General features: G+C 44.2%; 1 protein-coding gene across 1 annotated transcript; it reads left to right on the forward strand.

Annotated features, from left to right (window-relative positions):
* Positions 1-13,830: 13,830 nt before the first annotated feature.
* PIM1 (Pim-1 proto-oncogene, serine/threonine kinase) lies at positions 13,831-18,727 on the forward strand. Its single transcript, XM_079980607.1, has 6 exons — positions 13,831-14,095; positions 14,341-14,447; positions 14,644-14,694; positions 14,856-15,222; positions 16,716-16,892; positions 17,366-18,727. Exons 1-6 carry the CDS (start codon positions 14,014-14,016, stop codon positions 17,521-17,523), a joined length of 942 nt encoding a protein of 313 aa, XP_079836733.1. The 5' UTR covers positions 13,831-14,013; the 3' UTR covers positions 17,524-18,727.
* Positions 18,728-22,030: the final 3,303 nt, after the last annotated feature.

Raw genomic sequence — 22,030 nt, forward strand, 5'->3', positions numbered from 1 at the left:
CACCAGAGCATGGTATATTTTGCTGTACCATCTAGTTCTTCTCTGGATGATCAAACTGTATAATAACATTATGTTAACCAAAGTATTACATATAAGCCAGCAGTGGAAAGAGCTGGGCTAGGACTGGGGACCTCTAGGTTCAAACTCCCATTTAGCCATGAGGTTCTCTCAATGACCTTGGGCTGGTTGCTCTCTCTCAACATAGCAGAGTTGTTTTGAAAGCAAAATAGGAAGGGAGGGAGCCAGACATGCTGTCCTGACTTCTTTGGAGAAGTGGAATAGATAACGAAAATCAAACACAAATTTGAAAAACAACTTCCTTTTTTCTGACAGGTTTAAATGGTGGGCAAAACTTTTACCTAGCTTTGGGTCATCTCCAATTAAGTTCTACTCAGAGTAACCCATTTAATGGACCTAAGTTAATCGTGTCCATTAATTTCAGTGGATCTATTCTGAATTTAACTATTGTTGGATACAGTTTGGGAAGTCCGCAGAGGTCTGCATGGCCTTTATGTAGCCACCACTGTTCTAGGGCAATAGCAATAATTTGCTTGCCTCTATCTGGCAAAATATAAATAAATATATCAAAAAAAATATATCAAAAAAAATAAATATATCAAAAAAAATATAGGGACGTGGGTGGTGCTGTGGGTAAAACCTCAGCGCCTAGGACTTGCCGATCGCATGGTCGGCGGTTCGAATCCCCGTGGTGGGGTGCGCTCCCGTCGCTCAGTCCCAGCGCCTGCCAACCTAGCAGTTCGAAAGCACATCAAAGTGCAAGTAGATAAATAGGGACCGCTTACCAGCGGGAAGGTAAACGGTGTTCTGTGTGCTGCGCTGGCTCGCCAGAGCAGCTTCGTCACGCTGGCCATGTGACCCGGAAGTGTCTGCGGACAGCGCTGGCTCCCGGCCTATAGAGTGAGATGAGCGCACAACCCTAGAGTCTGGCAAGACTGGCCCTTACGGGCAGGGGTACCTTTACCTTTTACCTATCTGGCAAAATGACAACCTCCCAGTTAGTACCATTCTAAAACCTGAATATATGGTCTCAGAACAGAGTACAGTGCAGCAATTACCCCACATAAAGGTGCTGTTAAAGCGGCTTCAGACTTTACCTTTGATATTTAGAAACCAGCTACCCAGTTCAAAATATACATGTGTGTAGATATGCGAATGATGTGCAGAGACATACATTGTAGTTTTAGCCCACGATCAAACTTGAGCAGGGGCTCAGCCCCATTCAGGCAGCTTGTTAATGTGAATCATGTGAGCTGCAAATTATGTGGATGGATGCCTTTCATCAATGATGTGTTTATTTTGCCAGCATACAAAATTGTGGGATGTGTGCAGCTAAGCCCTGCTCAGCATACCTACTGAAATGAATAAACCTAAGATAGTCATGTTCATGAACTACTCTGAGTAGGACTAGCATTGCATACCACCCATAATGTCTGAAATGGGCTTAACCTCTGTCTCTGTTTCCTGTGTACAAGCAGAGGGAGGGGGGAAGCATATTGCCTTTCATTCAGGAACAGCCCAAAATAAACATACATATGTGTTGATATTTCAGCAGCTTCAAACAAATGCTGTGTTATGTACTCACAATCTTCTAGGAGATACAGAAGCATTAACTGATTTTACTGATGAATGCAATACAACGGATATCGCAAAAAGCAGAGTGACATATGACAGATCACAGAGCAATCAATGATAGTCTGGGGATAAAACATGGATCTTATGGCTTCAGAGAGGATGCACTGACCCTTAGCATGTCCTTCCTCATTTCCATGTGTCTAGCATTTTGGGGGCTCTCAGCCTTGTACTTCAGCTACAATTAACTTCCTTCCTTTGCAAGAGTAAATTAGAAGGAATGATACCCTTGATTGCCTGGCCATGGAAAATCATTTAGAACACATCTAACATGTATTGACTTTTGCTGAATCCAAGGCTCAAGTTTTTATAATGTTATGGTACCAGACAGAATGCTCATATTTTATAGCATGCACGAGCCTGCTTGAATTATTTTTGTTTTAACACAGAATTTAGTAATGAACCCAGCAAGCTCCCAGGACAGAATGCATTGCAAGCCCAGTTCTGACAGCCAAGGAAAGACACTCCAGTTATTTGTGTTCAGTGAATTAAAACCACAAGCTGGTTTTGATACCAACCGTTAAAAAAAACAAAAAACACCCTGATTCACTAATTATAATAGTAGAATCCCAAGAGAAAGAAGGATCTAAATAAGAGGAGGGTGAGAGAAAGTTGGGGAAGAAAGAAATATGCATGTAAGCTGAGTAAGGGACACTGCAGTTCCAAAGGCCCAGCACAACAATCAAGGGATAAAGCAGTAATTAGGCCTGATTATCATGCAAGGCAGCTCTGGTTGGATTGGAATGCAGCTGAAGAGACTGAAAAACTGGATGGATTGTTTGCAGTGCTGGGGACTGACCCTTTGTGCGGAGGCTGCTTCCCAGCCAGCAGAGCACACTCTGGGCCCCTCCAGAGGTCCTTTTTTATTGTGGATTTATGATTATTTGTTTTCATGATGGTATTGGGGTGGTTATACATGATTCCACTTTCAATACCATTTGCCCCTGCAGACGTTTTAGGGTGGCCATGCCGCATCACTTTCAATCAGTGCCTGCCCCTTAGCTTCCTGCTGAAATCTATGACTTTGTATACAACCAATGTTCTGGGTGTGTGTGTCCTGCTTTTGCTGCACAATCGTGCAGGAGTGCGCCTCCAGACAGCAATGATGTGGTAACACTGGGGATTGCAGAACTAATCCAGCAGAACGAAGTGTGTACGCCCCATTATAAACCCACCACTAATGCACTATTACTGCATCGATTACATGTTGCAAAATAACACCAGTCTGGCGGAATCCAGACAGAAAAATTAGTTGCAAATGCAAAATGTGATCTTATATGAACACAATATATTGCTAACAGAGCAGGGAGAGGATGCTGGCTTCTGGAATAGAAAAATGTTTTTTCACATGCCCCAGAACCTAACTTTTCTTTTTATCTTTTGTCCCACTCTCTTTCTTTACAGGTTATTTTGTGCTCCTTCTGCCAGTCTCAAAGTGAGAAGGGTTCCAGTTTGCACCAGCGTAAAATCAGTTTCCATTGGCAGAGCTCTAGGTGCTTGCTCCAGGTATGAGTCTGAGAGAGCAAGAACTACAAGCAAACTTTATGCACAAGCAAATGAAAGGATTCCTACTGGCAGAAGTGCTGATCTTCAGCAAAGCAGGAAACACTTGCAGGGGTTACAACAAAGTGGTGTGGCTCCTTCCTGCACAACTAGTTCATTCTTTAAAGAGAAACCAGAAGTGAGTGACACTGGATATCTTGCACTACTGACACTGCACTTCCCCATGTGTGGACTAGGGGATCCATTACAAAGCCTGGGGTTCCGCAGGTGTGCTCTGTGGACAAACAGAGAATCAAGGCAGATTAAGCATGGGCACTATGTGGCTTCCAGCTCTCAAGTGCATTGAATGAATGCACACGAGAGCCAAAAATATAACTGCAAAGAAGCACCCTGCAGAAGAAGGTGCTAAAGTGAACTGCAATAACTAATGAGGAACTGATATCCTTGGCAGCTTGTACTGTAACTTGAGGTGATAGTGGGAGGAGGGGTATTTGATATCAACTGGGAAAGTAGGTTACAAGCACAAGAAAGGGAGCAAGTTGGAACCCCCCTTTCTTTTTTTACATCTGGAGTATTCTAATTGTTTAAACAAGGGAACCATGAAACCCAAAGTGAAACGAGGGAAATATTCAATGAAATCAAATATGCTTTGATTTCTGTAGAAGGAGACATTTACACACAATTGACTCCATGTGGGGAATAAAAATACGTTTTCTGGTAACCACTCTGAAGAAATGCCATTGTATCAGGAACAAGAGACGTGTAACAGTATGATTTTGCTAGGTCTGTGCCTCCCTCTCCTCATGGATGTCAAGACAACAGAACTTCCCCAGGGTCGCTGACCAATTTGCGATCATTTTTCTATAGTAGCTACTGGGATCAAATTTCAGCGGAGAGCTTTGCTGTCTACCTGGCTAGATGTGGTGTCACAAGCAAGAATGAGTGCTCACTCAGCGTCTTCGTGGGGCGGGGAATATCACCATTTGGTGCCTGTGTGAAAATTGACTTCCTCGAGAGCTTGTTTATGCAACCAGGAATATATCTGTCAGTGTTTCACAGCTTATTGATTTAGGGGGGTTATTTTTTCTGGGATAAGCAATGCTGTATCATGTTTGTGGCCGTGGCAGTGAATCCTCACCGCAAACAGTGCTTGGGTCCTGGAGGAGATTGTGGCAGGGCAGGGGTGGGGAAAGAGTGACATGATTGTAGAGTGGGGGAGAGAGAAAGGATGAGAAGAAGGTAGACAGAGATGAGGAGGAAAGAAAGGGATGAGCAAGAATGTGTGTGTATATAAGTATGTGTGCAAGAGACTGAGTCAGTGAGATAAGACAAGACACAGAGATGGATGGGAGAAAAAGAGTGAAGGGAGAAAGTGGCAAGGGAGACACCAAGATGAGGAAGAAGGTGTGGGGACAGAAAGTGCCACAGGAGAGGAAAAGAGTGCCTCTCATTGATTTGGAACTTAGATAGCAAATGGGGATAGATGCAGGGAAAGAGTTACACACCTCAGAATTTACTATCCCAGCACACCCTTCAACATTTATCTGATGAAAGTAAGGCCATCCTATTCGATGATGATGATGATGATGACGACAACAACAACAACAACAACAACAACAACAACAACAACTTTATTATTTATACCCCACCCATCCTACTAGGTTGCCCCAGCCACTCTGGGTGGATTCCGACATATAACATACTAAAACATCAAACATTTAAAAACCTTCCCTATACAGGGCTGCCTTCAGATGTCTTCTAAAGGTTGTATAGTTACTTATCTCTTTGGCTCAGAGGTCGCATAACTCCATACTCTTCAACATATCTCTGTTGAAAATAGGGACGTCCTACCATACCCTCCAATATTTCTCCAGTATAAATAGGGATGCCCAAAGGAAAAGTGGGACATTCCGAGATCAAATCAGAAACCAGGACGGCTTCTGTAAATCTGGGACTGTCCCTGAAAATAGGGACACTTGGAGGATCTGGCCCAGACCTTGAATGCAGGCCTCTGATCTTTATCTGCATGGGAACTCCATGCTTTAATCTTGCATTCCTGGGTAAGCATGTGGATTTTGATATACTGCAGTCCTATAACCACCTCACCTGGGAGGAAGTTGGGACATCTGAGCAGAGTTATATAGGATTGTGCTGACAGTGTATTAGCCGCATTAATCTCCCAATAAGAAACCACTGATTTATATGGTCACATTTAAGGAAATTGTTCTCCCTCAGGACAATTATGTATGTGAACAAGCCCTGGGAAATAAAAGCCTGGTGTGAGCAGCTAACCACAGAAAACCTGGCCTTCAGTGAATGGTGGGAATTACCGGTAAATGCACAATTTGCAGTTACTTCAAGTCAGGGATCAGGAACCTGTGGTCCTTCAGATTTTGTTGGATTATAAATTCCATAATCTCCTACTATTGGCCAAAATGGCTGGGGTTGATGGGAGATGGGAGTTCAATAACATTTGGATAGGCAAAGGTTAGAAACTTCCTGCTTTAAGTGCTGAATTTCAGATTCATTCTGATCTTTGTGCAAACAACATGCAAAAGCTAACATGCTGGGCAACTACTAGCATTGTCTGTTAATGACAAGCTTCTGTACAGCTGCATCTGAAACTCATGGCTGCAGCTGGGTCAATGCCCAGAGGCAATAAGGCCTTGGGGTACACAGACTTCTGCTCTGCCTGTTGCAAGATCAGTCTAACTGCATGTCCTTCAGCACACCAAAGCCCAATGATACCAGCCACAAATTCATTCTAATCACTTGTCTTATTGAAATCACCACTCCGTGTTGACCCAAATCAGTTTCGACATATAGATCATGGAAAGAGTCAGACAGCTTTCGGTTGATTGTATATCCCTGCAGGTTAGACGATGCATGTTAATAGGGCAGCTTTGTCCAGTGTTTGTAAACAGAGAAGATTAGATCTAGGGCTGCCAGCTTGGCACCTTATGCCATCAGTTTAAAGAATTCAGCGATAATCCATTCAGAACAGAATGCAGGCTTCTTAGTACTAATTCACATGACTGCTGAGTGCAGCGCTGGACACTTTAAATAGCAGATTGACGTTTGCTTGAGGTGAACGGGTCATGTGAGGCCCAAATCTCCAGAAAGTGTGTGGAGACATGCGTAACTGTGGTGTGGACTAACAGCTGAAACCCCTCTCACAACCCCATTCACCAAGGAGAAAGCTAGAATCTAAGCAGAACTCAAAACAACCAAATCATTCTCGTTGGTAATCAGCTAACAGGGGAGGAAATCTCAGTCAGCAGGGCAGGTCATTTAAGGAAATAAATGTTTATCACTTATGGTTGTACCTTTTCACTTAAGAAAATGGAAGGGGGAATTTGTCATGGTTGAATGACTTTAGCTTTCAGGTTAATTAGTTCTGATCCATTCTTGCTGGGGGGTTTTAACCAGACCATAATGAAAGAAGGGGACGAGACAGAACATCTGCTTCCAAAATGTGTCTGGGGAGACTGTTCCTTTCTCTGTAGGCCATGCACGGTCTCTTCTTCCCCTTGTTTTCTGTATGTCATGCTCCCACACATTAAAAATAATGTTAGAAGTGGGCACTCTGGACCAAGGGGAAAGCTAGCTGCCTGGATCTGTCAGAGCTCCTTTGTCTTTAACAGTTTTTGCCTGTGTCAGGCAGCTGGTGGCAACAGAAATGGAGCCGCTACTGGTAAATACCAAGGTGCAAAATGAACCTGAGAAAACAGAACATTTTCAATTCTTTCATTTACCATTCAGATAGGATCACTTGCCCCCAATCATGCTAGGGACTGTATACAAGCAAGTGAAATACTGAGAAGATTGAATGAATGCTGCTGCTGAATAATACTTTGGGTATTATTCAACTAAATATGTGCAATAAAACTTTCCCTGCTCTCCTCTCCGCATGCATTCCCATATCTGCTCTATAGGGTTGGGGAAACCCTAAGATATACTTGGCAGTGGGAGCAGAGAGATAACATTCCATTGTGCAAGGAGAAATGCTTGCTGTCACAGAATGCTCTCCTTAGCACTGCACTGAATACAACCCTTGTATATTATTGCGTTGGTGTTTTCTACAGAGAGTATGAAAATCGATAGCCACTGCTATCTCAGAATATGCTTTACATTGACAACCAACTTTTTATATTTTTAGAAAAAGACTTGGAAGTGATAACAATAAAGCTTGGGAGTGGGACCAACTATTCCCTTTTAAACTAGGCTGATGGGCCAAGGTCAGGCAGGGAAAACAGTTCTCTCTAATCTGAAGTGGGGACTCAACTGAGGTGAGGAGGAAAGATTGACCCCTGGCTGAGCAGGGCTGTCTTCCTATCCATCCTTTCCAGACTAGAAACACATACATACCATAACTGAGCCTACATACCAGACACAAACCCATTTCTGCCATTTATCCATTGAGAATAGTTATAATAATAATAATTTATTATTTATACCCCACCCATCTGGCTGGGTTTCCTTCTTATTACCTTTAGGGTCATTTTCAGACATCTCATTTACAGTTTTGCTAGGGCATGTAATAGATCTCTTTAAAAGAGTCTTTTCCCGCCCATTGCAAGGCTTTTGATAGACATACTGATCAATGCATTGAGCACTGATTGAGTCATGTCTCTTGCACCTCATTCACACTCTCAAATTGATTAGATTAGAGTTGGGACAGGCCTTAAACTGTATGCCTGGGGCCCCTTTAATTCCTGGATCCAGCAAGGGTTGAATTCTAAAGGAGGATTCAATTGTTGGTATAGTCAGGGCAGCTTGAGTTAATGGCCCACTGAATTTGGGTCCTTAGGGTAACAAAGAAAGTGGCTTTGTGCCAGAGGGCAGATGGGTGGGCCTCCCTCCCTCCCCAGCTGTTGGTGAGAAGGGTCAGAGTTGGGTTAAAAGCAGATTGCAGGCAGAAACCTGAGAGGGAGAGAAATATTTGATTTCTGCTTGACTCCAAGGCTGTGGCTACAGGAGAAGCCAGACCTTCTTGGGGTGTTAATGCTGTGAGACCCTCCACCATAGGCTCAGGTTGTATATATGTGTAAATAAACCATATATCCTAAAGACATCACAGTCTCCATTGCCCCTCATTCTGAGGAAACCAAACACCTGGACCCCTTGGGGTCTAGCACCATTTGGAGTGTGGGGTGGCATGCAACAGTATGTACCTTTGGCCACAATCATAGAATGAGTTGCTGCAATTGTTCAGTGTCCTTCCCTTATATGTCCTCAAGTTAAATCTCCCCCCCCCCTTTATTCTGCCCTTCCTCCATAGAACTATGGAAAGTGTATGTGACAGCCGCTTCCAAATTATCCCGTGATGTATTTTAAGCAGAGAGGCAGTGAGATTGGCCCAAGATGACACAGGACCTGAAGTCCTAAGTCCGATATTCTAACCATTACCCCACACTGATGCTCAAATCTCTGGCAGACTGGAGGTAGGGTTTGTCAGGATGCATGTATAACCTGCTCTTTCATGTCCTACAGTGAGATTCTTTTGGAATAGTGGATATTACAGGAGAATTATGTTATTCAAGTACATAATTTAACCACAGTTACAAATAACCTCTTTGCTCTTGAATGATTCCTGGACAGGTTGCTGTAAACTAAAGAAATAGCACATGAAGCACTATGCCACTGTTTTCCAGTGTTGGAGAATATGGAATCAGTTCTCTTTGCTCTAAGAATTCATATAAATAAGTTGTCCATACATAAACCAAGGTACACAACTTCCCAGGCCACCCTTTTATAGTTGCCATATTTCTTTCCAGTAAGAACAAAAAAGCTAATTGTGTTTTTTAAAGAACTTATCAGCTAAAAAGGAATATGTTTCCAGAAATCAGGAGTGCATTGAAAGTTATTGGAGTTAAATTTGGCATATGCAGGGCGGGTTCCCTGACGAAATGCAGTGTGGGATGTAAGCATCTTAATGAATGGAAAGAGCACTTCTTCCATTATCTACCTATCACATGTTCTCTCCATTCACCCTATCAGAATATGAGTCACCTTTTATAGTTGCAAATGTTCCAAGAGGGATTATATGCACAACAACTCCCAGGAATGACTCTTTGGTTATCTGTGTTCTTGATGACTTCAAAATTATATATAGACGGATTTAAACATTTGCTTCTCTGCCGTACGTAATAGTATATTGATTAGAGACAGAGTGTGGAAAACATTACATCTCCGTTGTATGTGTGTGTTTTTTCACTGTTTCTCCTGAAATCTCTTATGGAACAACAGTGGTGTCTGAGGTGTCTGAGGTTTGAATGCCAAGTTCTGTGTGAATTTGGAAAAATGGTTAGATACTTTCAGTTCACAAGCAGTCTGAACAGCTGTGTGGGCACAACTTAAACGTTGAAACTACAATCACTAGAATTTCCAGTAAGATCCATTAATTCCAAAGCAATTCACCTCCCAAGTGTGTGGGATGCTGGGAGCTCCCAGTCTGTTTGGGAGGAGAAAAGAAGAGAACACAGATTGGCGTGTTCTGTAATAATTTAGAGGCTACTGGCTGTAGTTCTTTGCTCTAAATGTTAATAGACTTGAGTAATCAGAACCCACTACTGGTAAATTATTTATAATGTCTTTGGAACTCAGGAAAGCAACTCATCCAGCAACTTCTATAGAAACATACTGTTGAAAGGTACTTTGGTCAAGAATTCCCGGCTGGAATTTTTACTTTTACCAAGGAAAGAGGGTGTGTGTGTGTTTGGGAGCATGTGCAGATGTAGCTGCCAATGCACATGTTTTCAGGAAGAGATGAAGTCATGACAAGATTAGCAGAAAAATTCAATTAGGGCTGACTTCACCATGGCAGCCAAACAGGTCAAGTTTGGGACGGTGACGAAGGCGTTTGTTATTATCAGAAAGCCTCTAGTGCTTGCCAAAAGTAATGTAACTTCTTGCATTGAAGCCTGGATTTGAGCCAATGAAACTTCAATCTACTTTTAACAGAAGAACTTATTCGGAGAAGCTGTCAGCCATTTCTAACAGAGAAATCCTATACGGCAACTGTGCTGGGGGCAGAGACAGACTGCTGCTCTGCAGGCAGCACGGACATTGTACGAAGCATCCTTTGCAAGATGGGGGCAAGCCGCAGTGCTTGTCTTTACATATGTATGTTGCAATGTGCAGACACACAGTCACATGCATATATGTATTCTATGCATTTAATAAACTTTGAGTAAGAAAGAATTCAGTTTTTGAAGCATAACTGTGCTTAGAAAAAGTTGTGGGACAGAGACTAAGTGGTAGAGCTTATGCAAAAAGCCCGCATTCAATTCCCACCTTTTCCAGGTACGAATGGGAGTGACTCTGTCTCAAACCACTACCAGTCAAATGTAGACAATACCGAGCAAGGTGGACCAGTGGTCTGACTCAGTATATAAAGCAGTTTCTTTACATAGGTGTACCCAGGATTTTTGTTGGGGGCAGGACTTTTGTGGGGGAGGGCAGAACCTACATGATTGGTCAGTTAGTTAAGTATCTCTTAACTAACTGATGGGGGGCAGCTGCCTCCTTGCCTCCCCTTGACTACACCCATGGTTTCTTATGTTCTTATGTAGGTTGTGGAGCTCTTTGGGTGATAGAAAAAACACTTGTCATTCAAGAACGTGTTTTTATTTTATGGGTCCAGAGAAGGACAGCATCCCCTACAATATTAGCCCCAAGGGAAGCTGCATGTGATTCATAGCCTATCAATACTACTTGAGGGTAGCAACCTATATCACACTGGGCAATTGTAATCTCCCTGCTTCATTCTGTTATTTGTTTCTTAGATGCCTTCTGATAAATTGAATTCAGAAGTAAAGAGACAGTAAGTATCCCAGCTATGTTCCTTTTACAAATATTACCACTTGCCTATTTTTGGTTGTTTTATTCCTTTTGGGTATGGATATATACAGTTTTATGACTACAGAATAATAGAAGCGCTGAAAATGGAAACATAAAAACAATATTATGCTATGCCCTCATCTTGCACATTAATTTATCTTTCTTGATAATAGCAAGGTTTGAGGACATTTTATACACATCTGGCTAAAATGTTTAAATAACTGAATATACAATCCAGGTCTGTTTGGGAGGAGAAAAGAAGCTGCATTTTCTCTTTGAGTTTCATTTACAAAAATTGGTCTGTTTCACTTGTATTTATAGAGAGTTTCACTTTCAGATTACAATAGTTGGCTTCCGAGGAAGTTAGTGTTTGCTTGTTTTTTAAACAGCTGCTCCCTTCCACTTCACAGGAAAGAAAAATGTTGCAAAATGATTTGCTATTTTAAATTATTTCTGCAAGCTTATTTATGGAGAATAAAAACAAGGGCAAAACTTGTTCTGACAGTCACCCTTTAAAGGTCGCATGTTTTTACCTTTGTACCACAATATACACATATCATCCTCTGCCAGAACAGGACAAAGGTTGCAAAAATCTTTACTGGGAACAGTGTCAGCTGTTAAAAGCAGTCAATAAAAGGAACTTCATGAGATTTTCTGCCAGGTGCAATTACAAAATATTGCATACAATTACATTCCAAAAGAATTGGAATTCATGCAATATAGCATAGGAATTTATGAAACTTTTACACTTGTACACTTCCAGTGTCACCACAGTGCAAAGTGTATCTAAATAGTTGCTATGCTCTTGTTATGCTAGTTTCTCCAAAATGAAAGATCAAATTTAAACAAACTTCTGTTGACAATTTGACTCGTCCTTATTGAAGTATAGTAAATCCTGTCCTATGGGATATACAGCCAGTATCAGATGAGATGTTAATACCCTGCTGCTTCAAACAGAACACCTCATGGCCTAATTGGCTGCTGTAAGCATGTGTTCTAATCTTACCTTTATCTCTACTATCATTTAGCACTTTCTATTCCAGAGACAAGTGCGTGAGCTCAACTGATAGTGTATCAGGAGTTACCTGAGAAAATAAGAACATAAGACGAGCCCTATCAGATCAGTTCAAAGGCCCTTCTAGTCCAGCATCCTGGTCTCACTGTCCAGCCAGATGCCTATAGGTCCTGCCCACAAGCACCATCATGTTCCCCAATGACTGACATTCAGAGTTATGGTGCCTCTGCTCTGGCAAGTAATACATACAGCCAACATGATCAGTAGTCACTGATAGCACTGTCCTCCATGAATTTGTCCAATAGCCTTTAAAGCCAGTTGCAGCCATCCCTATACCTTGCAAATTCCATCATGAGCTGTATACAGTGGTACCTTGGGTTAAGTACTTAATTCATTCCAGAGGTCCGTACTTAACCTGAATTTGTTCTTAACCTGAAGCACCACTTTAGCTAATGGGGCCTACTGCTGCTGCCACACTGCTGGAGCAGGATTTCTGTTCTCATCCTAAAGCAAAGTTCTTAACCTGAAGCACTATTTCTGGGTTAGCGGAGTGTGTAACCTGAAGCGTATGTAACCTGAAGCGTATGTAACCCGAGGTACCACTGTACTTCCTTTTTGTCTGTCCTGAATACCCCACATTCAGCTTTTTTGAAGGTCCCTACAACTGAATTCCATTCTGCATATTTGGTAACTTATGTCGGAAGGGTTTGATTACTGGTAACGGCCGATATTTGAACTCGAAACCTCCCGTGCCTCATCAGTATCCATGTTCTGTTGGCTGTTGTTGTTTTTAATTAATTGCTGGACCAATTATCTTGCAAATGGCCCTGTAATTGTTGTTCATAATGTATCTATCAGTCTCATGATGGAATCTGTCCCTCTGCTACATTCTTGTGTAACCAAGAAATGAACCTGGGAAAGGCTTATGCAAATTCAGGACCATTGTTCCATTCATTCCGATGGCAAAAAGTACATGTGTAGCAATGGGGAACATAGAACAATTTTCATTCCTCCCCAGGCCTCGGAGTAACTAAGAGCTGGTTTGGCCACCACGCCACTCTCTCCAAATGCACACCCTAAGCCCATCACATGGCTGCCATTCACTCCTCAGCAGCGGGGGAAGCGGGCGAGGGGAAAATCCTGCACTTGAGCACGCTACTTATTTATTTCGCAGCTTTTTTAAAACAACTTAATCATGAAAAAACTGTAGCGGTGGCAACATGATTGGCAGTCGCCATCCTTCCCGCCCCCGTGAAGAGGCATTTGTGCTGGAACGGGCTGCATGACAGGCATATATTTAAAAGGCTGCCAATGAAAATATTGCAACGATAGGGAAATCAGCACCTGCTGAATTTCTGCCTACCATGCAGCTAATGAATGAATGAATGAATGGCGCAGGTGGCAATGGGGAATTATTTCCTTGAAGGAGCCCATCGCATGGGAGATGGAGGGCATATTATATCTGTGGCAAGCAGCGAGTGACTAAGAGAGGAGGACCGCCCTTTGCCAGAGCAGAGCAGCCCCCGGGGAGCCTGTCTGGCTCATTGTCTTCTCCCTTTTTCCCGCCACAGGTCCCGAGCTAGCCTCGCTCCCCTTCGCGCCCCCGCTCCGCCGCCCCCTCCTCCTTCCCCCCCTCTCTTTGGCGCCTTTTCCTTCCCGCCACGTCGAGTCTCTTTCCATTCTGACGGAGAGCCGAGGCGCGGGCTGGCGGCTGCGGCGCCGATTGGCCGGCTCCGCGCCGGTGGGCGGAGCTTCGCCGCTGTTGGAGACCTGCCCGCCGGCTCTCCCCGGCTCCGCCCCAGCGCTGCTCCCTCCCACTTTACTACAGGCGGCTGAGGCCGGGGCCGTCGCGCCACACGGGAGGGAGCAGGCTGGCCCGGCACGACCCCGCCCGCAGCTCCCGCCCGTGCCTCGGAGACGCCAACCCAGCAGCAGCAGCAGCTGCCTCAGAGACGCCGCCGCCGCCGGTCCCGGCCTGCTTGGAACACGCGGACGGGGCGGGAATGTTGCTCTCCAAGATCAACTCCCTGGCCCACCTGTGCTCCGCGCCCGGAGGGGACCTGCACCCGGTCAAGCCCCTGCCAGGTCAGCCACACCGCAGGGGCAGAGGATGGATAGGGGGGGGGGTGTCGGGCGGCCTGCAGGCGCCCCTCCCGGTCGGTCGGGGTCGTGAGGCGAAGGCGGGGCTGGGGTGGCGGCCAGGGGTTTGTTTTGTTTGGGGAGCGGCTGATGCGGAGAGATCGGGCGGGAGGGAGAGCAGCGTTGCTGAGGAGGCGCAATGGACTGACCTCCCCCCCCCTCCCCATCCCTCGTTTTCTCTCCCTTCGCAGGAAAAGAAAAGGAACCCCTGGAGAAGTTGTACCAGGTGGGCCCGCTGCTCGGCAGTGGCGGCTTCGGCTCGGTCTACTCGGGGACCCGGCTGGCGGATGGAGCTCCGGTGAGTGCTTGGCCGCGGGTGGATTGTGCCCCCATTTGCTCCCCATCGCTCTCCCTCTTCGTTTTCCCCAAACCCCAATTTTCTCCCCCAAAATACCCCTTCCATTCATTCCAGTCCCCCCTCCCCGCCACCCGTGGCATTTCTTTCTACCGGTCCTGTTCGCTCAATCCATTTTTTCTCTCTTTAATCTTCGTAGGTGGCGATCAAGCATGTGTCCCGCGACCGGGTTTCGGAATGGGGGGAATTGGTAAGTGTTTGGGCGGAGGAATGCCCCCGAGTTGCTCGAGAGAATCTCTTTCAGCTTTCAATGATCTGCCACAATGCAGGTCGATTGATTCTCCTATTCATGAATCCTGTTTTCTCTCTCTCCCCCCCCCCCCGCCCCGCCAAAAAAAAATCACATTGCAGCCTGGTGGAACGAGGGTACCAATGGAGATCTTGCTCTTGAAGAAGGTTGGCTCTGGCTTTCGGGGCATAATCCGGCTCCTGGATTGGTTTGAGAGGCCGGACAGTTTTATTTTGGTTTTAGAACGGCCTGATCCTGTGCAGGATCTCTTTGATTTCATCACGGAGCGGGGTGCTCTGCCCGAAGACTTGGCTCGCAGCTTTTTCCGTCAGGTTTTGGAGGCGGTTCGACATTGTCACAGCTGTGGGGTTCTGCACCGGGATATCAAGGACGAGAATATCCTGATTGACCTGAGCAGTGGAGAGCTCAAACTTATAGACTTTGGATCTGGAGCGCTGCTCAAGGACACAGTGTACACTGACTTTGATGGTGAGTCTTGTCAATTTCCATTCACTGCTTCGAGCCAGGGAATTTCCTTTTTGAAACACTGTGTTCCCGGGGTTTGAGTGCTTTGCAGCAATGGAACATGTTCTTCCTCTGAGCTGTAGGACTTGTTCTTCTTATGAAATACATTTTATCCTGATTGCCTATTGCCTACACACAGTTTCTGTTGATAGGAGATTTAGCTCCAATCAACTGCTAGACTTTGCTAATGGTTTTTCTTTTTTTAATGAGCCTGAACCTACTGTCTTATTTGTGGTGTGAAAATAGAAAGTGAAGGAACCAGGCAGTAAATATGTTGTAAATCTGAGTGGCTACTAATTCACTTGTGAGGGAGTGCAGAATTGCAAGGCTGAATGCAAACATGTTTGCAGGCATACTGTTCAAAACCTTGAATGCTAATCAAAATCTGTAACTAAAGGGAAAATCTTAAAGTACGTGGATTGCTATCTTTCTAAAACTGATAGATGACTGAAAGGGTTTTGTAGTTTGTCCCTACGAAGAGCAGATTACAAAAAAGCGGAGGAGGTAGTTGCTAAGATCTGCTGCCTCTGCCACCTCACTAAATTAATCATTTTAAATGGAAAGTTGCTTTTCGTCATGGCATGAATGTTGTGAAATCTAATCTGGAAGAGATCTGTTTACATTCATCTCACTTTACCTTCCCTGCTAAGAAGCACAAATCAATAATTTGTTTAACAAAATGTGCATGTGGGGGAAAGGAGATTCAAGTATTGAAGATTTGAATAGAAATGCGAGCTGCTCACAGACATTAATTGTTTCCAGAAAACAAACCAAGCTTCTAGCCGTTGCTAACGACTCTTTTCATGAGCTGTTGACTTTCAAAAAATCACGGCTGGCTTTCAGTTTGGTTTGTTTGTGTTTTTTTTGCCTCTGGGTTCCTGAGTGGCATGAGCTGCCTTGCATTTTTTGTTTTGTTTTTAATTTAACGGTTAATGACCAGGGGTGGGTTTGCTCCTCCCTCCGTTGCCCTCTTTCTTGCACAAATACTCAAGCTTCTGGTGCCCCCTGGTGGATCATGAGGATTTTTTTTACAACCCAAAGTTTGTAAACAAGAGTCACGTGGCTGGAAACCAGACTAGCAGCTCTGACCTCAGTATCCTTGCTTCCTGCCAGCAAGGAGGTGGGTGGGGGAGAGAGATCAGATACTACAACAAAGGGTGCCAAGAGCTACTGCAGTGGTGCAAGTAAGCTGCATCTCAGCATTACCACATGCACAACTAAAAGATAAAGCCACCCCATCATACTGTACATTCAGTCTTTGTCAACATCTTAAGCAACTTGTCTTCAGAAGTCCACGCCTGGTTTTTACTAACTGCATTGTCATAGTTGAAAACTAGTTCACTTGATGTTCCTGGTCCTTTGATCAATGTGTCCAAGCGCTGAAAAAAATCAGCACTGAGGTGATTTGTAGGAATTTTAAATCTCATGATGAGACCTTCCTCTTCTTTCTCTTCTAGGGACTCGTGTATATAGTCCTCCAGAATGGATTCGCTACCACAGGTACCATGGTAGATCTGCTGCCGTCTGGTCGCTTGGAGTCCTGCTCTATGACATGGTCTGTGGTGATATCCCCTTTGAACATGATGAGGAGATCATAAGAGGTCAAGTTTATTTTCGGCAAAGGATTTCTCCTGGTAAGTGTCTGCTGCTCTTATGAGATAGGGGATAACTTAGTGGACAGGGCTTATCCACTCTTCTGCTTTGAGAGGCAGTACTTGGAAGTATTTCTGATGATCCCAAACAGCTTTTATATTAGATGTTACTGCTATATGCTAAAGCATGCAAGTAACACTTCAGCTGTTGAGGGGGGAAAACCTAGAATTTGAAATTAAGTGGTGTGTTACCATCGAAATTGCACAAGCAAGTGTTCCTAAAACACTGTTATTGGGCTTCCAGTCAGATTTTGAATCATTCCCTTGATGTCAAACTTGAAGCAAACACACCCTGGTATGAGTAGCAAAACAAACATTAATTAAACATTGTTTCAGCCATGTAAAACAGTCTTGTTTCATAAAGCAGGGTGAGATTTTGTTGCATCATCAGTGTCCTGCTTTGTAGATTCTCCTCCGCAATGCACCTATTCCAACTTTGTCCTTTCTTTTCGCAGAGTGCCAGCATCTTATTAAGTGGTGTTTAGCTCTGAGGCCTTCTGACCGGCCATCCTTTGAAGACATTCTGAACCATTCTTGGATGCAAGAAGTTCTTCTGTCTCAGGAAACAGCTGAGATCCACCTGCACAGTCTACTGCATGAGTCTAGAAAATAGCAGTGTGTCTCATCCTTTTGGGGTGCAAAACAGAATTCTGCCCTACTGATTCTGGCTGAGTGGGGATTTTTACAGGAATACCATCATCTCATTGCAGACACAGGCTGCATGGTGACATTTCCAAGCCTGAAAAAAACCATCTCTCCTGGTCGAGTGGATTTAAACTCTTTGGGTCCCGCTTTGCAAACCTCCTTGCCACTAGATGACTTGAGCAACTCCATGCGTGTTCATAACCTGCTGAATCCTAGAATATGAAACAAGTGGAGCAGACAACTAGAGCAGACTCTCAATTGGGGGAATCTGGGATGGGGAAATACCGATTTGGACTGGCCCCTGTCTTCACTGTGTCATCATGTTCTGAGTGCCTTCAGTTGCAACTGAGCTGTGCTGGGGGAAAGAAAATACTTGAGTGTTCCTTCCTTGCTGCTGCCTCAAGATTTACCTGGGTTTTGGTTTGTTCCACCTTCTAAAAGAACTGCTTGAAAAGAGGCTGTGGGTGATCCACTGGCAAACCCTAGCTATGTGCTGTCCAATATGAACTCTGAGTTGGCTCTTGCTGCCTCTCACGTGAAGGCATCTTCAAGTGCACAAACAATGCAACCCAATTAACTGTAAATTTGTACAGATCAATACAGGAACAAAGCTTGGTGTACAGAAGATTGCAGTTTATAATGTTTTTACTCCTGTTTTTTTTAATTTATTTCTAGGGTTTTTTAATGGAATATCCTAACTTTAGGATCTTATTTATTTTATTTATGAATCATGTGGGTTCTTAGCCTACACTTCACCGCTACAGCTGCTGACCTGATATCCTGTCACATTGCCCCCTCCTCCCCTTTCCCAACTTCCTTCCTCCATTGGGTTCTTTTCTGCCTATTCTGCTCTGTTTGATGTCTTGCCACTGTATGGAGTAGCTGACCTGCCACTCAGCCATCTGTAAATAGTTCCAGCTGTGGCTGTTCAGCCTCCCCGAATGTTTGAGACATGTTTTTACAGGTATTGGTGGGGGGAGGGGATGTGTACATAGTACTCTTCTTACTTAAAGTGGAGCAAGATACCCTGGACTTCAACATTGTCAAGCTTCTATAAGTAATTTGGTGTGTAGTCTGCTGGTTTTGTTAATAGCTAATACTGTACAGGGAATTCAGAATTGCTATTTTTTTTATACATGCAGTTTTAAATAAAAATGAAAACTTGATTTTAATCAGATGTCTGGCTCTTCAATGGGCAGTACTAGACTTTGGATGCCCAGTTTGTTTCATATTCACAACGTTACTGCAAAGTGTTTAACTCAAATTCTTCGTAGCCCTATTTCCGGCTAGAAAATGTCAGCAGAAGCCACAGAAGGTTGCGTTAATCTGCAAATGCTGAGTTAATGGTACCAATAAACTACTTTGGGTATGAATGTTTCAGTTACAGTGCAACATAAATTCTCCAAACCAGAATGTGGATTCTAGTTTTGGGAGAAGGTAGGGGCTAGTTAATGAGTCAAGAGAAAGTTGGGGAATGCCTTGCCTATTTAACCCTATATTTTCCTCACTTGCCCATATCTGACGATTTCTGCTCTGCCACTACAATGGCCAAACCCATTGGACTGCCCCGTTTTTGTTATTGCATGCATGCTTTATGTGTGACTGGAGTTTTTCACATGGGTTGTGTGTTAGTTACACCAGCAATTGGTGTACTATTTAAGTTGCAACCTAAACTCCATTTTGGCTTAGTGAAGTCCCCTGATTACTCCAAGGCAAATATGCACAGGCTTATAGCCTGAAGGGTGTTTCTATACCACAATTACCATTTGTTTTGTGAAGAGGCAAAGCTCATTAAAGAAAGAGCACACAATCTTTTGTTCTTCAAAATATTGATAGTTTTAGCTGCAATTCTTTTTAATACATTGACTGCAGGAGATGCTGGAATGAGCTTTCAAATACAGATACTGGGCTTTCAGTGCTTCCTAATTCTCCTGTGAACACCAAACTGGGTTTCACCAAATCTTACAGCAGGGGAAATAGCCTTTATACACCTTTTTTCTTTGGAGGCAAACTTTAAAAAATGCCAAGTTATTTGTGAGCTTTTATTAAATTCAAATAAATACTTACTGAGCAGTTGCCTGCTGAATAAGTGGGGTTTTTAACCCTCTGCTGGTGCCGTTTTCCCAAGAGGATGAACTTGCAGTTTCAGCGGGACAATTTTGGGAAAATGGCACAGGGGGAAAAGGGATATTTACACACAATACCATGGCTCTGAAATAAACTGCAATCCGCTGCAGTTATACAGTATTCCACTTCTTAAAATGTCAGAAGATCTGATCATAGAAATCTCACATACCATGTAGGGTGGCCCTTAAATTAGTTCAGCTATCAACCCCAGCCTGCTTGCCTTCAAACATTTGCCTCCTAAATGCAATTCGTGGAAGCAGATCCTCTGAATTTCAATTAAATTTGCGCTTATGTGTGTTAGTGAGACTGCCATAGGCCCACCCTTATTCCCGTAACTTGGTTGACTGTTACTTATTCTGAGAAAAACTTCCCACAACGGAGACAAAGTGACCAGAAAGTCAAGCTGCACACAGGCTGATCCAATGATAGAAACAAGCCACAGTAGGAAGTTACTATCTTCCCCCACCCTTTGCTATGTCAGTAACGGAAATGACATGAGTCTCCTCACTCAGCAAGGATCCCATGGAAAATGAAATATGAAAATTACAGCACATTGGGCCCTGCACTGCATATGTAAGTAAGTACATACACATTATTTTCAAAAGCTGAGGCCCATAGAAGAGCATGGAAGAAAGCAGGAGGTTTGAAGCGGATTTAACTTTGTGGGTGGTAAACTATGAAATCTTATTTGACAAGTCAATATACGCTTGTGGGAGCAGCACAAAACATGACATTTGGCTCAAAACCTTGCCACAGGTTTTAGGGGGAAAACCAGATTTGGGAGTTTGTAGTTAATTGAGCTTGTTCAAAAAATGGTTGTGGCAGACTTTTGTTGCCAGTTCACTGAAACGCAGGGTCAAATGTCACATTATAGGAAATGACCACCACACACTTAATTCTCCATCTTTCCTAAGGTCTGGGATCTTCGGTGCTGTGACCTGACAGCATTCAGCACATCCTGTCTCCCAGCCACAGACAGCAATGTGGTTGCAGTGTGTGTGTGTGTGTCTGTGTGTGTCTGTGTGTAGATGTCAGGGAAACACAGGACCATGACACAACCTGAATGTTAAAGTCGGGGAAAGTAGACATGCAGCATCTGCTGTCAGCCACCATCATGCAGTTAATGTACCGCCATCTTTGGTTTGTGAAGATAATAATCCTACACACCACCAGTCACCTCCCATGCACCCAACCCTCTCTCTGGGTTGCAGAATGCTCATTGTTTTTTAGTGAATTAACCCTGGGGCAGTTGGCCTAAAGTACGAAAGGTTTCCACAACATAAACACTTGACTGACTGACTTACTCATCTTGTCTAGATCATGTGGGCATTCACAGAAACTTCCCAAAATTGTTGTCTTTGTGCTCCAGACTGCAGTGCCTTTATTGCCATTTACTACCTTCAAAAAAAAAAGGGGGACGCAGGTGGCGCTGTGGGTTAAAGCCTCAGCGCCTAGGGCTTGCCGATCGGAAGGTCGGCGGTTCGAATCCCTGCGGCGGGGTGCGCTCCCGCTGCTCGGTCCCAGCGCCTGCCAACCTAGCAGTTCGAAAGCACCTCCGGGTGCAAGTAGATAAATAGGGACCGCTTACCAGCGGGAAGGTAAACGGCGTTTCCGTGTGCGGCTCTGGCTCTGGCTCTGGCTCTGGCCAGAGCAGCGATGTCACGCTGGCCACGTGACCCGGAAGTGTCTCCGGACAGCGCTGGCCCCTGGCCTCTTAAGTGAGATGGGCGCACAACCCCAGAGTCTGTCAAGACTGGCCCGTACGGGCAGGGGTACCTTTACCTTTACCTTTTTACCTTCAAAAATCTTAAGGGCTGTCACATGGAAGAGGGAACATGCTTGTTTTCTCCTGCTCTGGAGAGTAGGACTCGAACCAATGGCTTTAAGTTACAAGAAAGGAGATTCTGACTAAACATTTGGAAAAACTTTCTGACAGTAGGAGCTGTTTGGCAGTGGAACAGACTCCCACGAGAGGCGATGGACTCTCCTTCCTTGTTGGTTTTAAAGCAGAGGTTGGATGGTCATCTACCATGGATGCTTTAGCTGTGATTCCTGCATTGCGGGGAGTTGGACAAGATGACCCTTGGGTCCCTTCCAACTCTCAGCTTCAATGTTTCTATTCTGCCTTCTGTGTTGGAGAGAAAAGCTTTGAATAATCATTTGAAGGAGACTTTAACAGGCAGTTATAAGCAGGATTAAGAAGGGGGAAATGTCCTCTCATGCTTTCTCCATGTATGGCAATCAAGGACCAATGACATTGTGTTTGCGTAGGATGACACAATGAACTTGGTTTCTAATTACATATATGTAGTTCACATCCATATTCAATTCAGATTCAGATTATTTTT

The sequence above is a fragment of the Podarcis cretensis genome (genome assembly GCF_951804945.1).
Source record: "Podarcis cretensis genome assembly, chromosome: 6".
In the NCBI taxonomy this organism is placed as follows: Eukaryota; Metazoa; Chordata; class Lepidosauria; order Squamata; family Lacertidae; genus Podarcis; species Podarcis cretensis.

What these genes read in the sequence shown, in the direction of transcription:
- PIM1 (XM_079980607.1), top strand. Translation starts at nt 14,014, where the DNA reads ATGTTGCTCTCCAAGATCAACTCCCTGGCCCACCTGTGCTCCGCGCCC. An exon ending in TTTCGGAATGGGGGGAATTG is followed by an intron (nt 14,695 to 14,855) that starts GTAAGTGTTTGG and finishes ATCACATTGCAG; the next exon opens with CCTGGTGGAACGAGGGTACC. An exon ending in TCGGCAAAGGATTTCTCCTG is followed by an intron (nt 16,893 to 17,365) that starts GTAAGTGTCTGC and finishes TTCTTTTCGCAG; the next exon opens with AGTGCCAGCATCTTATTAAG.